The sequence below is a fragment of the Cydia strobilella genome, chromosome Z (genome assembly GCF_947568885.1).
Source record: "Cydia strobilella chromosome Z, ilCydStro3.1, whole genome shotgun sequence".
Lineage (NCBI taxonomy): Eukaryota > Metazoa > Arthropoda > Insecta > Lepidoptera > Tortricidae > Cydia > Cydia strobilella.
This window is the reverse complement of record NC_086068.1, coordinates 27,270,009-27,286,972: the sequence shown is the minus strand read 5'-3', so window position 1 is coordinate 27,286,972 and position 16,964 is coordinate 27,270,009. Positions and strand designations below refer to the sequence as shown.

General features: G+C 39.7%; 1 protein-coding gene across 1 annotated transcript; it reads left to right on the top strand.

Moving 5' to 3' along the window:
* The first annotated feature begins 11,033 nt into the window (after positions 1 to 11,033).
* Positions 11,034 to 16,593, top strand: LOC134753838 (transcription termination factor 2-like). Its single transcript, XM_063689779.1, has 2 exons — positions 11,034 to 11,190; positions 16,412 to 16,593. The coding sequence occupies exons 1-2, from the start codon at positions 11,036 to 11,038 to the stop codon at positions 16,566 to 16,568; spliced, it is 312 nt and encodes a 103-aa protein (XP_063545849.1). The 5' UTR covers positions 11,034 to 11,035; the 3' UTR covers positions 16,569 to 16,593.
* Positions 16,594 to 16,964: the final 371 nt, after the last annotated feature.

Sequence of the window (16,964 nt, the reverse complement as noted above, 5' to 3'; positions counted from 1 at the left end):
CGACTTATAGCCAATTGTGAGCGAGGCCGACGGCCGAGCTCTGCATAAGGATGGAGGCCTGGAGCGTCCGATTGCGGTGTGCTGCCCTGTGAGGCTGAAGGCCTAACTGCAGAAAAAAGAGCTTAAAGCACTGGTCATGTCTAAGGGAGGCTGAAGGCTACGAATATGATTAATCTTTTCTGCGTGCCCAAGAGACTTAAAGGGCGAGCTTCAGTGGAACTGAGCTGGGACAAAAACCTGTGTCCAAGTAGACGAGGTCTGCATAGTGGTAAAGTTCCGGATCGTCCAATTGCGGCATTCTTCCGTTCAAAGCCAAAGGTCGATCTGGGAAAAAATCAATGTTGGGATTTTAACAATGACCAAGTTAAAGTGACACGTGACACCAAAGGCCGAGCTATGCAAGGCCGAAGACCGAGCTGGAGGAGGGGAGAGTTTGGAATTAGCTTGGAGCAAAGATAGATGTATACTCCGTAATAGATGGATACAGTCTAAGGAAAAAACGTGCCTCGAAAATCACGAAAATTTAATTCTCGATCAGATGGCGCCACTGGCTTTGGCCTGCTCTCGTATAGAGGGCGTTGATGGTTTCGTATGTTATTTATAATTTTAACGCATATCCGTTAAAGAACATGAGTCAAATCATATAAAAATAATTAATGCAAATAAAAAAAATCATTTATCCCTATTTAAATACATTTTATCGTAATATTGTCTTCGGTTACCGCGATAGTTACTCATGAAATAAAACTATGAAAACGGATTATATCGCGTATATTGAATTTATAATACATCCCGACGTTTCGAACTCTTTACAGCGTTCGTGGTCAACGGGTGACTGAGGAAAAATTACAAAGTGCAAAAATACCCACATACTAAAATAATGAACAATCATAGACTACAAACTTTAAGGCTGGTTGTACATGCAAAATCGGTTCATAAGGCTAGTTATACACTATAATTATTTTTCAAGTAAAGATATATATATATACGCGATAAAAACTATGCCGGCTCCAACCCTACACCACGGACCCGAGAAGATTTAATTCCCTCCTAAATTGTAGGAGGGTATCCCAATATGGGACCGGCAACAAACTCGGCGGGACACATCTTTTCAAAACATCAGAATGTCCAGCATCATCCAACACTAAGGTCTCACAGTCTATGTCTCGCTTGCTCCTTTATCAGATGGACTACAGGATTCCAAGCTGGTGGTAGAGAAAAGCCATCTTCCCTATTAAAGTTTGGATATTTCTTAATCTCAATGGCCTCGCGCAGCATTCTGGGTATGTAACGCTTCTCCTTGGCAAGAACCAGAGGCTTATCAAACTTGATTGAGTGATTGGCTTTATCCATGACATGCTCACAGACAGCAGACCTAGGTCGACGGTGCTTGACATCAGCTATGTGTTCCTTCACCCGAGTGGAAATGCTCCGTTTCGTCTGCCCGACATATGATAGGCCACACTCACAGTCCAGCCTGTACACTCCTGCAGTCTGTAGAGGGGTATTGCATTTTACAGGCCTCAGGAATTGTGACATCTTCTTCATTGGCTTGAAATATGTTTTTATAGAAGCACGCTTCAAGATGTGGCTGATCCTGTCCGTGACCCCCCTGACAAAAGGCAGAATGGCAGGCCTGCGCTCGACTGTGGGGATCTTAATGTGGGACCTCTGGTTGACCCGCGGTATCCTGAGCTCGTTTGCCTGGAGCGCGCGCCTGGCATGCTGGAGCTCCGCGGCCAGATGCTGTCTGTGAGCATGTCATGGATAAAGCCAATCACTCAATCAAGTTTGATAAGCCTCTGGTTCTTGCCAAGGAGAAGCGTTACATACCCAGAATGCTGCGCGAGGCCATTGAGATTAAGAAATATCCAAACTTTAATAGGGAAGATGGCTTTTCTCTACCACCAGCTTGGGATCCTGTAGTCCATCTGATAAAGGAGCAAGCGAGACATAGACTGTGAGACCTTAGTGTTGGATGATGCTGGACATTCTGATGTTTTGAAAAGATGTGTCCCGCCGAGTTTGTTGCCGGTCCCATATTGGGATACCCTCCTACAATTTAGGAGGGAATTAAATCTTCTCGGGTCCGTGGTGTAGGGTTGGAGCCGGCATAGTTTTTATCGCGTATATATATATATCTTTACTTGAAAAATAATTATAGTGTATAACTAGCCTTATGAACCGATTTTGCATGTACAACCAGCCTTAAAGTTTGTAGTCTATGATTGTTCATTATTTTAGTATGTGGGTATTTTTGCACTTTGTAATTTTTCCTCAGTCACCCGTTGACCACGAACGCTGTAAAGAGTTCGAAACGTCGGGATGTATTATAAATTCAATATACGCGATATAATCCGTTTTCATAGTTTTATTACATTTTATCGTATTTTTATAAATCTTCATTTTTAGTTTTAAAGTATGTCGATAGATGGCAGTAAATTTTCAGTGCTTACAAAATTTACTATGACAGTACCGCTCTATTTTATTATATCCTCTTTGGCTTGGAGCTTGGAACTAATATGTGATCTCGGCTCTCCTGCTACTCGACTTTTGGCGTTCGCTCAAATTAAAGCGAAGGCGCAACTTGCTGGAAATGCTGGAATGCTTCGGGTCTTCTGGAAGGCGCGACTTTTAAGCTTTTCAGCTCGCAACTCGCAACCTGACCTTTTAGTCCGCCATTCTTATTATGACCGAAGCGTCAGCAAAGGTTTCCGTTTTAACTCGGGCATTTTGCTCTCGTATGTCCAAGTGTTTTCCTCTATATATATACAGGTCGTAAATCTTAACCGATTCTCGTGAAATATTGTGACCAGATTCTATGATAAAATAGATTTTTTGTCGATCCAGTTTTAGGAAAATTTTCAAAATGCGTGAATAGGCATAAAGGACTTAGGGTCTGCCCAGATATATCGACGCGCATTGAGCAAAAGCCGATAGGAAGAAGCTTTAAGTCCGCGCAATAGGAGCGAAAAAGCAACCGCCGGCCGATGCGGGCCGAGCTGAATGACGACTTTTTCGCTCTTATTGCGCAGGCATAACTATCGGATTTTGCCGATTCCGCATCGACATAAGTGGGGATAACCCTTAAGCGCCAAAAGCTTCTATATGGCGCTTAAGACCATTGTGAGTTTACTGTGATAACGACTCAACGAACTAAGTATTTTTCAATTTTACATTTTCTAAGCTTATTAATATATATAGTGTTCGGCTTCCGGTTGACGTCGGAAACAGCGTCTGGACGCTGTGCGCCACAGAGGTACGGACGTCGTACACGATATAGCGGCTGCTGACGCAATGGCCGGTGCCTATATGTCGCTCACGGCGTTTATGCCGTCAAGCATGCAGCGCTAAAAAGCATTAACTGGAGCCCGCGACCTTAAGGCGATGTGAAGAGCGACGTCATAGGGCGACATCATGAGAACTCGACGACAATCCGACGTGGGTAAAGAAGGTAGAAGGCAAAGGGGCGCAAACGCACTGTAAAAATTGTAATGTCTACTGGAAGTTGACAACGAATATTTATGTCTAGTACCAGTAACACCACAAAAAAAAATTGGGGCGCCACTGAGGCACCCAAAACTGAAAGCAACTGAAAGGCAGCGGCGGCCTGCGCCGCCCCCCGGAGCCTGCCGCCCCGGGCCATGGCCCCCTTGGCCCTAGGGTAAATACGCCCCTGTGTTCATGGGCTCTGCTCGTTTGCCTCCTATATTAAAAAAACCGGCCAGGTGCGAGTCGGACTCGCGCACGAAGGGTTCTGTAACAAAAAACGGCAAAAAAATCAGGTTTGTTGTATGGGAGCCCCACTTAAATATTTATTTTATTCTGTTTTTAGTATATGTTGTTATAGCGGCAACAGAAATACATCATCTGTAAAAATTTCAACTGCCTAGCTATCACGGTTCATGAGATACAGCCTGGTGACAGACAAACGGACAGTGGAGTCTTAGTAATAGGGTCCCGTGTTTACCCCTTGGGTACAGAACCCTAATAACTTTTACTTAACATAGCGCTGTTTCTTTGTACATACTGTATAGTGATATTTAATGTATCTATCAATCCTATGATACGACCTCTGTTCATGGGCTCTGCTCGTTTGCCTCCTATATTTAAAAAAAACCGGCTAAGTGCGAGTCGGACTCGCGCACCGAGGGTTCCGTACTTTTTAGTATTTGTTGTTATAGCGGCAACAGAAATACATCATCTGTGAAAATTTCAACTGTCTAGCTATCACGGTTAATGAGATACAGCCTGGTGACAGACAGACAGACGGACTGACGGACAGCGGAGTCTTAGTAATAGGGTCCCGTTTTTACCCTTTGGGTACGGAACCCTAAAAATAACTTCTACTTAACATAGCGCTGTTTCTTTATATATACTGTATAGTATTAATATTTAATTTATCTACCAATCTTATGTCGATACGATGAATGAATGTTCAGTGTTCTTGCATATTTATTCATACATTTGGTATCTTTCTAAACATAAGATCACTATTTTCTCTCTAGACATGTTTATTTTACTATTCGAAAAACATGACAGCATCAAATATGTAAATGTCGTAAAAAACATATAAGTAAAAAGGCTTAAGAAAAGAGCCCGCAATATATTATTATTATTTTTAGACCCTTTAGTCTTACTTCAGACCAACTACACTAGAGCAATAGAAAGGTACAAAAATGAAAAGTATTTTGTTTTGTTTTTGTATGTGTTTTTGTATTTTACTTTTATATACATATTGGAGTTTTGAATGATTCTAGTTTCACTAGACTACAAATTTACAAAAAAAATAATTGTATTATTACAAAAGGTAATCACGGTCTATATCCCGGTCAATATAAGTTTATATACATATGACGCTTCAGCTGTGGAATGAGCTCCCTGTCGAGGTTTTCCCGAGGGGCTACAGTAAGGGGTTATTCAAAAAAGGAGTCACAAACCTACATATGTGTACTAAATTTCATCTTAATTGGCCCAGTCGTTTCGGAGAAAATAGGCTGTGACAGACAGACAGACAGCTAGACAGTCAGACACACGCACGAGTGATCCTATAAGGGTTCCGTTTTTTCCTTTTGAGGTACGGAACCCTAAAAACGGCAAAAAAATCACGTTTGTTGTATGGGAGCCCCACTTAAATATATATTTATAATATTCTGTTTTTAGTATTAATTTGTTGTTATAGCGACAACAGAAATACATCATCTGTAAAAAATTTCAACTGTCTAGCTATCACGTTTCATTTTATATGTAACACGGTATAGGTAGAAAAACTTTATTTTTTGATTTTCTCATTTTCTCATCGTCGAGCGGCCCCACACTATCGGTTCGTGTTAGTCGTGAGGCCAAAAACTGACAGAGAACTGTTAGTGTGTGGCCTTTTGCGGTTAACTGACAGGCTGATATCGTCCGGCGGCCTGGTAGTCAGTGGGCCCCTTAAGAAGTAAGAAGCTCAATTTACTGAATCTGTCAGACGGTGATGAATTGAATTCAAAGATACTTTAAATATATACATGTCGGAGCGTGACTCCAGAAGGACACATTGCAGCATTACATTTCAGTTTTAGACGCCTGTATACAATCGATTAGCAAAGTGTTGCTATGTATTACTTAGTTGATAATGTAATTTATCGAGTTATGTAGAGAGTAACGCCATCTATTGGCATTCTTGTTGAAATAAGATGGTACAGGCTTCGGAACGTCAAGTGGTTTAGCTTGCGTGAAGTTAGGTACGAGTTGGCAGTTTTGTTGGTAACTGGTCAAGCAAGTTGGCCTACATTCATTTTGGTGGGAGCGATTAGGCTCCGCCGCGCTGCAGCAATCATCCTCCTATTGCATTTTCGAAATCTCTTAAAATGACAACTGACAGATCAAACCACAGATACTCCCACCGCTGCGTTTCGTTGCGCGTACAATGTAGATGCAGCTTTCAAAACTCGGCTCCGTAAAATAAAATATTAATAATAAATTCCAAAAAGGAAGAAGAACAGTAATAAAACGTTTAATTAGGTTTTGATTTTTGTAAATTAATAAAAGAAAACCTTTTGTTTAAGAAAAAGCAGATAGCGAGGTATCTCACGCCCTCTGTCGATCCCTTCAGCAACTAACGAGCCTATGACAACGAATCGATTCAACATCCCTGCCTAAGACTAGATTTCCTGGATATAAAAAAAAGAAATAAGTTACTTACATTCTTATTTAAGCAAAATACCTAGAGGGTTTAAAAAAATATTGTTACAAACTACTTCTCGTATTTCTTTTTCTATTTGGCAGTGCAGCAAAGAAAGTTTTTGTTGGTTTGGCACCGCCTTCAAAAACTAAGTCATTACCCGGATGGTTATTAATTTGCTTATTATTAGGTATTAATTGCTTTTTGACAGAAATTTGCTTTACGACGGGATAGGGACTGGACAAGGATAGGGGGTGGGGTATATAATAGTATTTTATACAATCGTGATATAATAGAGAGCTTTTCAGTCGAGTATCGTGTTTAAGCAACGAAGCTTGCTGAGTTGCTAAAGTTAAGGTACGAGATTGAAAAATCATATACTTAGGTAAATAAACCAAAAGTATACAGCTAATTAAGATACGCGAGCTGCCGCGGCCCGCGATACCTTCATACTAGGGATTGCAGAACCGGTACTATTTCAAAGAACCGGGATTTTCGGTACCAGGCAAGGATGGAACCGGGATTTCCCGGGATTTCCCGATACTTTCGGGAGTGCTTTAAAAAATCAGTTTTTCCCTCAATTTTCAGTATAAAAATCGTAAAACGACCGTAAATCTTTATCTAAATATTGGTACACTATAAAAAATACCATAGTGAAGGTACAGTCAGCTGCAGAGAAAAGGTACCCCCCCTGCATAGAAGTTTGTATGCCAAGGTGCTAAGCGAATAGTATTGCTGACTTTTTTACGAAAATATTATTATGAGTCTTAAAGCCACGCAACCATTGCCTACATTGACGAAGAAGTTTGACACCCGAAAATATGGGAAAGATGTTGGTAGTGTACTTCGAGAATCATGTAAGAAAACCTGTGTGATGGTTATATTGGTGATGGCAATTTGAAAACCAATCTTGGTGTATGTGTCATGGAGTTTTTTTTAAATTATGTAATAATGTAATGTGTGTGAGACCATTTCGTGGCACTTTAATCTTATGTTTTCTTTTATATTATGTAATTGTCTTTTGTTTGTTTGTGCTTACGAATACTATGTAGGTTAAGTATTAATAATATTCTTGTTCATTTATTTCTAAACATGCCACATTTGTTTATATTTATAACATTATTATGGCAGTTATAAGGTATCGATAAAATACGATATCGATGAACTAAATCTCGGAAGGAAGTCACTAGCGTTGCCTCGTTCGTGCTAGTAAGAATCTCTATGTCTACATATGTGTCACTGTAATAAATTACTTAACTCATTTTAAAAAGGAACGATAATCATTTTTAATCGTTTAATTTTCTTTTCTAATCTGTTTATATTTTTATTACACGGGTCAAAAATACAAAAATGCAAAATACAAAATTTTAAAAATGATATTATCATTATGAGCTACTTATACCGTGTTCGAATTAAAGGGAGTATTTTATTAATTCCAAATGTCTTTCTTTTTTTTGCTTCTATTTAGTACTTATACAAATAACTAATTGGTCGTATAAAATCATTTATCGTAGAAAGAAACACAAGGCCGTAGGCCCGACGTGAGCTTGTCAAGACATTTTTACTATTGGGTCGTGTTTAAGCTCCAACTTCCCCCTCTCGGATGACGCTTCGGGCCTTCGGCCCTACGCGGAGCTCGGCCTTCGGCCTTTATGCACATAAAGTTTCAAATTGCGCTATTTTATATTGTCAGCATTTTCAAACCCATAGACTATTTTTGTTTTGATTTTAATATGTGATCAGCCGTAAAAGTGATAAAATATATTTCTTTAAAGAACATGCTATTTCATGCTAAGTAACAGAAAACAGTCAAATATTGTACCGGAAATAATATATATCGTCGTTTGCACTTACTAAAACAGATTTGAGAGTGCGAGATTTTAATCAAACCTTATCATTAGGGTTTGATTCCCGGTACTTTCGGTCCGGTATTACCCGGGATTACAAAATTAAAATCCGGGTTCTTTGCTTGGCTCTAAATCCCGGGAATTCCCGGTACTTTCGGTACCGGTATTTCCCGGGAGCAAACCCTTCTTCATACTCGTAAGCGCCCCGCCCCGGCCGCGGCCGCCGCGGGCCCGGCGCCCCCGGCGGGTTGGTCAACGACACCTCCTCGTAACTCATGAGGCCCTGGTACCTGTTCCGCGCTAACTTCAATTTTAAGACAGTTTTTTTCTCGATTTTGGCCACCGTACCCTATGGAGACTAACAAGCAACGCTAAGCGGTTTTCGTAGGATATGGATGCTATATGAAGGGTGTCACATGCGCGTTTATGAAATATGAAGCAATTGTTGGCCACCCAATCACAAAGCAGATGCGACGCAGTAGCGTGTTTAAGTAGGCTAATTTGCATTGAATAGAGTCTCCTTAAACAAGAAATATTTTACTGAAATGTATGAAGTTCTAATTTCAAAATTTTTATAATTGACTAAACCGTATCGATAAAATTCTTATGCTTGAGTCGGAAGTGCCATAGACTATCCAACGTTGAAAAGAGTAAGGTTGTAGTGTTGCATATGAAGTCGTAATACACAGATTATACTCGACGAGTAGAAAAAAAATATTTTGTACTTTTCAGTGGGTTGGTTTTTTGAAGGCGGTTCCCTTTAATAAAAAGAATTGAAATTAAATTATTACAGTTTTTACCTACTTATTTTTTGGTTTTTATTTTGTTATTTGTTTTATTTATTTATTTTTATTTTTTTGTTTATTAAATTTTATTTTTTACTTTTAGTTGTTTTTTTGTTTAAATTTTTTGTCATCTTTTATTATTTATTTATTTTATTTTATTTTACTTTTTAGCGATTTATTTTAGATTTTGGGTTAAAAAATTAGTTTGTTTACAGTTAGGTTCCCCATTTAGTTTTGGGCTAGTAGGTACTCTAGTGTAGGCGGATGGCCAACCTCGATAATTATTCGCGACGAAACTTTGACGTTTCGGTGCTAAACGATTTGTAAATGTACTTAGGTATAGGTATTATGTTTCGTCCTATTGTAACTAAGATTTAGTTTACCTAGACACCTCCTCTCCCAGTCCCAGTCCCACTCCCATTCCCAGTTCCAGGCTCCAGGACTCTTGACTGACTCCGACTCCCACGTCCACTCGCACTCCCACTCCCACTACCACTATTTCATCTTATCACAAAATTTCATCTAAATCGGTTTCAGCAAATCAATGACGATAGGTATATCGATAGCAGCGCCACCTACCGGGTCCAATTGGTTTTTCGAACCATCCATTTATACTTAAACCTTCTCCAGAATGTAACAAACACTTCTCAAAACCGCATCAAAATCGGTTCAGCCAAACGCGAGATAATCGCGAACAAACATACATACATACACACAAACATACGTGCACAATACAGGCACACGCTGTTTTGATCTTCCGACACGTATTGATGTGCACTTGGGAGAGCAGTACCCAAGATAGAGCTGATGCTGAACCCTGGCTGTACCTAGTGGAACTCAGGTTTGGTGCAACATAGGCACACGCTGTTTTGGTCATCCAACACGTCTTGTTGAGCACTTGGGAGAGCAGTACCCAAGAGAGAACTGATGCTGAACCCTTGCAGTACCTAGTGGAAATCAGGTTTGGGGAAACATATTAGGCATCTACTGTTTTGGTTAACCGACTCGTCGTCGTGTGCCTATGTTGCAGGTGGATCGATCAACTTTTTTTACCCGTTCGCAGTTTGACCCGTATGTTTGTGTGTATGTATGTATGTATGTATGTATGTATGTATGTTTGCTCGCGATTATCTCGCGTTTGGCTGAACCGATTTTGATGCGGTTTTCAGAAAAGTGTTTGTTTCATTCTGGAGAAGGTTTAAGTATACATGGATAGTCGGTAGGTGGCGTTGCTATCAGTATACCTATCGTCTTTGATTTGCTAAAACCGATTTAGATGACATTTTGTGTTTAGATGAAATAGTGCGAGTGAGAGTGGGAGTCGGAGTCTGTCGGAGTCGGACTGAGCTGGAGCCTGGGACTGGGAATGGGAGTGTCTAGGTAAACTAAATCTTAGTTACAATAGGACGAAACATAATACCTATACCTAAGTACATTTACAAATCGTTTGGCACCGAAACGTCAGTTTCGTCGCGAATAATAATCGAGGTTGGCCATCGCCTACATTAGAGTACCTACTAGCCCAAAACTAAAGGAAGAACCTAACTGTAAACAAACTAATATTTTAGCTCAAAATCTAAAAATCTAAAATAATTCGCTAAAAAGTAAAAAAAAGGATAAAAATTGAAAAAAAAAAAACTATCACTAAAAAGTAAAAAATAAAATTTAATAAACAAAAAAAAACAACACTAAAAAAATAAACAAAAGAAAAACAAAATAAAATCCAAAAATAAGTAAAAACTGTAATAACTTAATTTCAATTTTTTTTTTAAAAGGGAACCGCCTTCAAAAAACCAACCCACTGAAAAGCACAAAATAATTTTTATATACCCCACCCCTATCCTTGTCCAGTCCCTATCCCGTCGTAAAGCAAATTTCTGCCAAAAAGTAATTAATACCTAATAATAAGCAAATTAATAACCATCCGGGTAATGACTTAGTTTTTAACCATAGATTCATAGTGATTTTGGTGCGATTCGATAAGGATGCGGCTAGGTATATAAGTATGTATGTACGTTGGGTTGCCTTACACGACGACAATTGACGAACTTTCACAATTCTTCTATTATATTTTTAATATGCTTACATGAAGTAGACCGACTGAAAGTTTTTTGTTATCTAACAAATCTAAAGGAAGATATTGTACATACACCAAATATAATGCTCAATGAAAGAGAGGTAATTTTGCAACGGGACGTTATACCTCACCCTAACCCCTATAATTTCCATTCCAGATAATGCTCCTCTCATTATGCGCCGGTGGCGTCGGTCTCAATTTGTGCGGAGCGTCCCACCTCCTCCTCCTGGACCCGCACTGGAACCCGCAGCTGGAGGAGCAGGCGCAGGACAGGATATATCGCGTCGGACAGACCCGCCCCGTACATGTATATAGGTAAAGTAAATGGATCATTTACTTTATACTAATAATATTTGTTTTACAAGGGGGCAAACTTGTTGATTATATAACCTCTTGTGCTAATATATATATCAATGATACCCGGGTAAGCGAAACATTCCAAAATTAAACTAAGAGCTTTCGAAAAATGGAATGTTGAGCGTTATGAGGGTTTCAAGGCACGAGGGCTAAACAAATTTTGCCACCGAGTGAAACACACAATTTTTCACCACACCAAGTTGGTGTCACCAACACAAGGAAAATACCTACTAATAGTTTCTATTGGGAAATAGTATGACATTTGGTACGAATGTTATTCACGTCCACCTAAGCACAAAACGCCTGCTAGCCAGTTTGAACTCCGCGTCAGGTGGGGGTGGGGGGGGGGGGGGGCAGGGTCAAAATACAGCGCTCAGTTTTTTTTCTGGCGGATTAGTTTGGACCTTTGGGTCAAGTTTGGTGATGTTGAGTTTTTTAGGGTTCCGTAGCTAAATATGACGCAACACTTAAAATAATAAACTTTTAGTAGTAACGAAATGCAAACAAACCCTCATATTTTCATAATTTTTGTATTAAACTTGGTTTATAAAAAATACTGTCCGAAAGCCCATTTAATTCAGATTCTAAAAACATTAACAATAAGTATAAATTTGCTTATTTTCATAAAATAAAATATTGAAAGTTGTGCGACGTTCGTCAGCGCAGCGTAGGGGACGGCAACAAGACCATAGAAGATCCATAGCTGACATAATATCTATAAATTAAAGTGCTTACAATAATATCATAATCAGAGGGCGGAATTGCTCATGGCAAAAATCAAACGTTAATAGAGTTGGAACGTTGAATTTTATCGACTTTTTCAGCTATCGATAAGTCCAGTCACCTTTTACATTTCTGACTTTAACATTAACCTCTTTGATTAGCTAGTTGACCATCTGACCTCTTTGATTAGATGCATGGCAGTTAACTGTCATTTCTGCCACTAGTCTTTTTGCAACTAATTCACGTTTGTAAAAAATGGTTAATCCAAAAAGAAAAACAATTAACAAATTGATAAAGAAGTATCCTTGTCTTACTTACAACGAAAACAACAAAATACTGCTCTAAATGTAAGGTTCACTTAAAGCAACTAACAAATATTGCGTTGAAACTCACATAACGAGCAAAACAGATTTGATAATATTTCTCGTTTGTTGCAACATTCCATGAAAAAAATTAATAATCCACATTTCCGGAATTTTTTAAGGTGACTGAACTTATCGATAGCTGAAAAAGTCGATAAAATTCAACGTTCCAACTCTATTAACGTTTGATTTTTGCCATGAGCAATTCCACCCTCTGATCATAATTAAATTTTCTTTCATTATATTTTATTTATTTACTTATGAATTTTTTATTATTCTCTTTATTTATTCTTCTTCTTAAGATAGGCATTTTATAATATGAATATAAAAGTAAAATATAAAACCGGCCAAGTGCGAGTCGGACTCGCGCACCGAGGGTTCCGTACTTTTTAGTATTTGTTGTTATAGCGGCAACAGAAATACATCATCTGTGAAAATTTCAACTGTCTAGCTATCACTGTTCATGAGATACAGCCTGGTGACAGACAGACAGACGGACAGCGGAGTCTTAGTAATAGGGTTCCGTTTTTACCCTTTGGGTACGGAACCCTAATAAAAACACTAACAAAACAATAAAGAATACATGAAGGGTACACGGAAAGAACATGTCTAGTCACTTTGACAACTTTTTGCGTTATCGCGGTTTGAAAGGAAAGATGTGGGTAATTAACCATATTATTTATACGGACGTGGACCGACTGGGACACCATGGATTATCTTGTCAAAAAAGTGCCGGCCGTTTTTCAAGACATGCGTCGCTTAATGACATAATCCGTCGGTCTCTTGCCACCATCAATGTACCCGCTCTTCTAGAGCCGACTGGCATTATCAGAGATGATGGCAAGAGGCCCGATGGGATGTCCTTGGTTCCTTGGAGCTTGGGACGGATGTTGGTGTGGGATGCTACCTGCGTAGACACACTGGCACCGTCCCACCTCCAACGGACTAATGTAAAAGCGGGCGGAGCGGCGGAAAGCGCCGAAATTTTAAAACGTAATAAATATAAGAGCCTCGGTAGAGAATATCATTTCGTTCCATTTGGAGTTGAAACTCTAGGTCCATGGGGTCCCAGCGCGCATAAGTTGTTTGCAGAAATCGCGAAGCGTCTGGTTGACGTAACTGGTGACCGAAGAGCTGGCGGCTTTCTCGCACAACGTATCAGCATTGCGATACAGCGGGGAAATGCCGCCAGCATCCTTGGTACAATGCCTCAAGGGCCTATTTTAGATTTAAGCTAGTTATTAATTTCGTTTACGTAGTACCACTGTATACATATATCTTGTATGTAAATAAATGTTTATTGTTATGTAATTAAAGTGCATGTTCACCATATTATTTTCGTGTATAGGTGTTTTTAAAGTGAGACAAAAACGAGTTATATTTATAATTGCAGCGGTAACAGAAGTTGTAACTAATAGTTCATTAAGGGCTCTACATTTTGAGATTAAAATTTCATTTTCCCCTCACTAGCTCGGAAAGCCGTCTTTTATCCTTTAAAACAAGCGGGGAAAAACGCATTTTATCCACTAGTGGGGAAAGTAATTTGACCTTGGATGGAGCGTGTTTAAGTAGCTTGACAGAAACAAAACGTAAAACGCTCATAATAATGGTTCGTTCGATATTAATTATCATTAAATAAATGGTTCGAGAATCTAATAAAAAATACCAGATTTAGCTTTATTTAATGATTTTAAGTCATAAACCTTAAAATTCCATAATAAACGTTTGTTTTTTAATAATTATGTTAAATATAATTCGCAACGCACAAGTTAATTCGATGCAATTTCAAAACGCATCATTGACATTTCATACGTCAGAAATGTCAACATTGTCAACAAAAATCTTACTTAAAAACTTCTCACGTAAAAGTACAGAGTTTCCAGAGTTTTTTGTTATAGTATCGTAAAAAAATGAGTGATTCCAGTTGATGAAGATGATCTAACGCCTGTGGATGTTGCACTTTCCTCGCTATAGTGAGGGGAAAAGTTTTGTGTTACACACGGGTGCAAATGTATTTTACTTCTCGTGTGTTAAAACACTCGCTACGCTCAGGATTCTATTTTAGAACCACTCGCTTCGCACGTGGTTCAACTATAGAGTCCTTTCGCTTGCTTGTGTTTCAATTCCACACTCGCGGGTAAAATACAACTTTGCACCCTTGTATAACAAATAACTATTTTAAAAAAAAGTGACTAGACATGTTCTTTCCGTGTACCCTTCAGATATAAACACATTATAAAAAACCTAACCTAGGGCGCCGCCAGCAGCGCGGCAGGGCCCAAGCTGCCGGTGGTTATTGATTTATTTATCTTATGGCTTCGTTACATGTCACTGGATACAAAACTTTAGCCGGTGGTTAGGACCGCAGAGTGAAGAACCGACGTACTATACGCGCCGTGTCCAAAATTACCGCCTTCTGCATCTGACCCTTGATCCAACCACCCAGCGAGAGTCTCTCTAAGTGTTGGTCGAGACTCTTCGCTATGAGACCTTTCGCTGACACGACTATCGGAACAATGATCGTCTAGTCAACATCCCACGTGGCAATAATCTCGTGAGCCAAGTCTATAGGTACTTGCTGGATTTGTCCTTCTCAGCTTTCACGAGATTCTCATCATGGGGGATGGTGACGTCGGCGAGCACGGTCCGGCACTGCGATCGGTCTATTAGCACGATGTCAGGCTTATTGGCTACAATAATCCTGTCAGTGATGATAGACCGATCCCAATAGTTAGAGAACTGGCGCAGGTGAGTACTTGTAGTAACTACGGCACTTCGCGGTCCACTAGGCCGTATAGGAGAGCAAGCTGCTGGTGAATAGGTAATTCTGATTACCTACTAGATTATGTCTGTGCAAGTACTCGCCGTTAGCAAGATGAGAACAACAGGAGATAATATGAATTGGGCGAAGGACATATGTATAAAGCCGTGGCGACAGAATTTTCATCGCCAAAGCAATAACAGCGAGAAGTAAATCGACGCAGAGTATTAGCATCTACTACCAGAACGTACACGGATTGAGGTCTAAAACTGATGTGTTCCTTACTAACATGCTCGCTCGGTGATGTGGCCTTAGGGAGGTGTGTTGCTCGCTGTGCACAAAAGCTTATCTGTGCGTCTTCTGTCTAATATCGATGGTTTAAGTGATGACATGTAACTAATAGTTTCTGCTTTAGTCGTGGGTAAAGCAGTAAAATTTATATGTTGCGTAGTTTACCTCCCACCTAGTTATAGAGATGACCAATATTTGAAAGTTTTGATTTGTTTGGAAAATCTAATTTGTAATTTCCCTGACCATAAAATTATTATTTTAGGCGATTTTAATTTGAAGTACCTGGGAGACCGAGCTTTGCTCGGAAAACATATAAAAACTCAAAATTGCGCGTTTTCCCAGAGGCAAGACCTAGCTAGATCGATTTTTCGCCCCCGAAAACCGCCATATAACAAATTTCATCGAAATCGTTAGAGCCGTTTCCGAGATCCCCGAAATATATAAATATATATACAAGAATTGCTCGTTTAAAGGTATAAGATTCGTGTAATTTAAATGTCCACAATAATTATAAATGTTCTATGGAATTTTGTCAACTGTACCAGCATAATAATGTGTGTAATGGGCATGATGGTATTCTAGACCTGGTTTTGAGCGGCCTTACCCCAGCCCCAGAGACTGCATGAGAGAGTGAGCGTTTGCGGCGAAGTCGATGCGTTTGTACCTTGTACCGGCTGATACGTAGGTACCACCCGCCCCTTGAAGTATTGCTAAAGTTCGCTACTAATCGTGCTTGGCTAGATCAAATTGCCAGAAATTGCCAGAAACTTTTTAAAATCTGAAATAAACAATCTTTATTAATTAGGCTCTAGCGTAAATACAATACTTTAGTTAAATAAATATTAAGCACATTCTAACACAGATTGACTAAGTCCCACAGTAAGCTCAAGAAGGCTCAGGAACAAATATCTGTGCTCATCACACAAATAAATGCCCTTATCGGGATTCGAACCCAGGACCATCGGCTTCACAGGAAGTGTACACTACCCACTAGGCCAGAGTCGTCATTAGTTGTTTTTTCACATGTATTTTTTTTTACCAGATTCATGTGCCTGGACACAGTGGAGCAGAGCATCCGCAAACTCCAGGATGGCAAACTGCAAAAGGCGGCCGCTGTCCTCTCAGGCGCCCGGCACACTAGCGCATCCAAGCTTAGTATAGAGGACCTTAAGATCCTGTTTAATATGGGGCCGCAGTAAGTTCAATAATATTGAGCAAGGTAAACAATCCCAAGCAATTTTGGCCCTGAACGTCACAAAAAATGAGGAAAACAGACCTTTTAACGTATAACGCGTAACGCTTAAGGACGGCTAGCGCACATCGAAGACTCGAAGGTACACTCTTCAACAGTATTAACGCAAGGAGGCGTTGATATATCAACACTTCTACATAGAACAGCAACAACTGGAGGTGCCATCGTGCTCTCCGGTCCGGCGCGAAACACCAACTCCCACCACTCCCAGGCTTAGGCATCAAACACCTCAAGACAACGTCAACGTCAACATTATTATATTAAAAGGGCATCAGCTCAACGAGGATGCCATGTGCTTCTGGCCCTAACATATATATATTAAAAATGTCACAAATAGTTATTC

What these genes read in the sequence shown, in the direction of transcription:
- LOC134753838 (XM_063689779.1), top strand. Translation starts at nt 11,036, where the DNA reads ATGCTCCTCTCATTATGCGCCGGTGGCGTCGGTCTCAATTTGTGCGGA. An exon ending in CGCCCCGTACATGTATATAG is followed by an intron (nt 11,191 to 16,411) that starts GTAAAGTAAATG and finishes TTTTTTTACCAG; the next exon opens with ATTCATGTGCCTGGACACAG.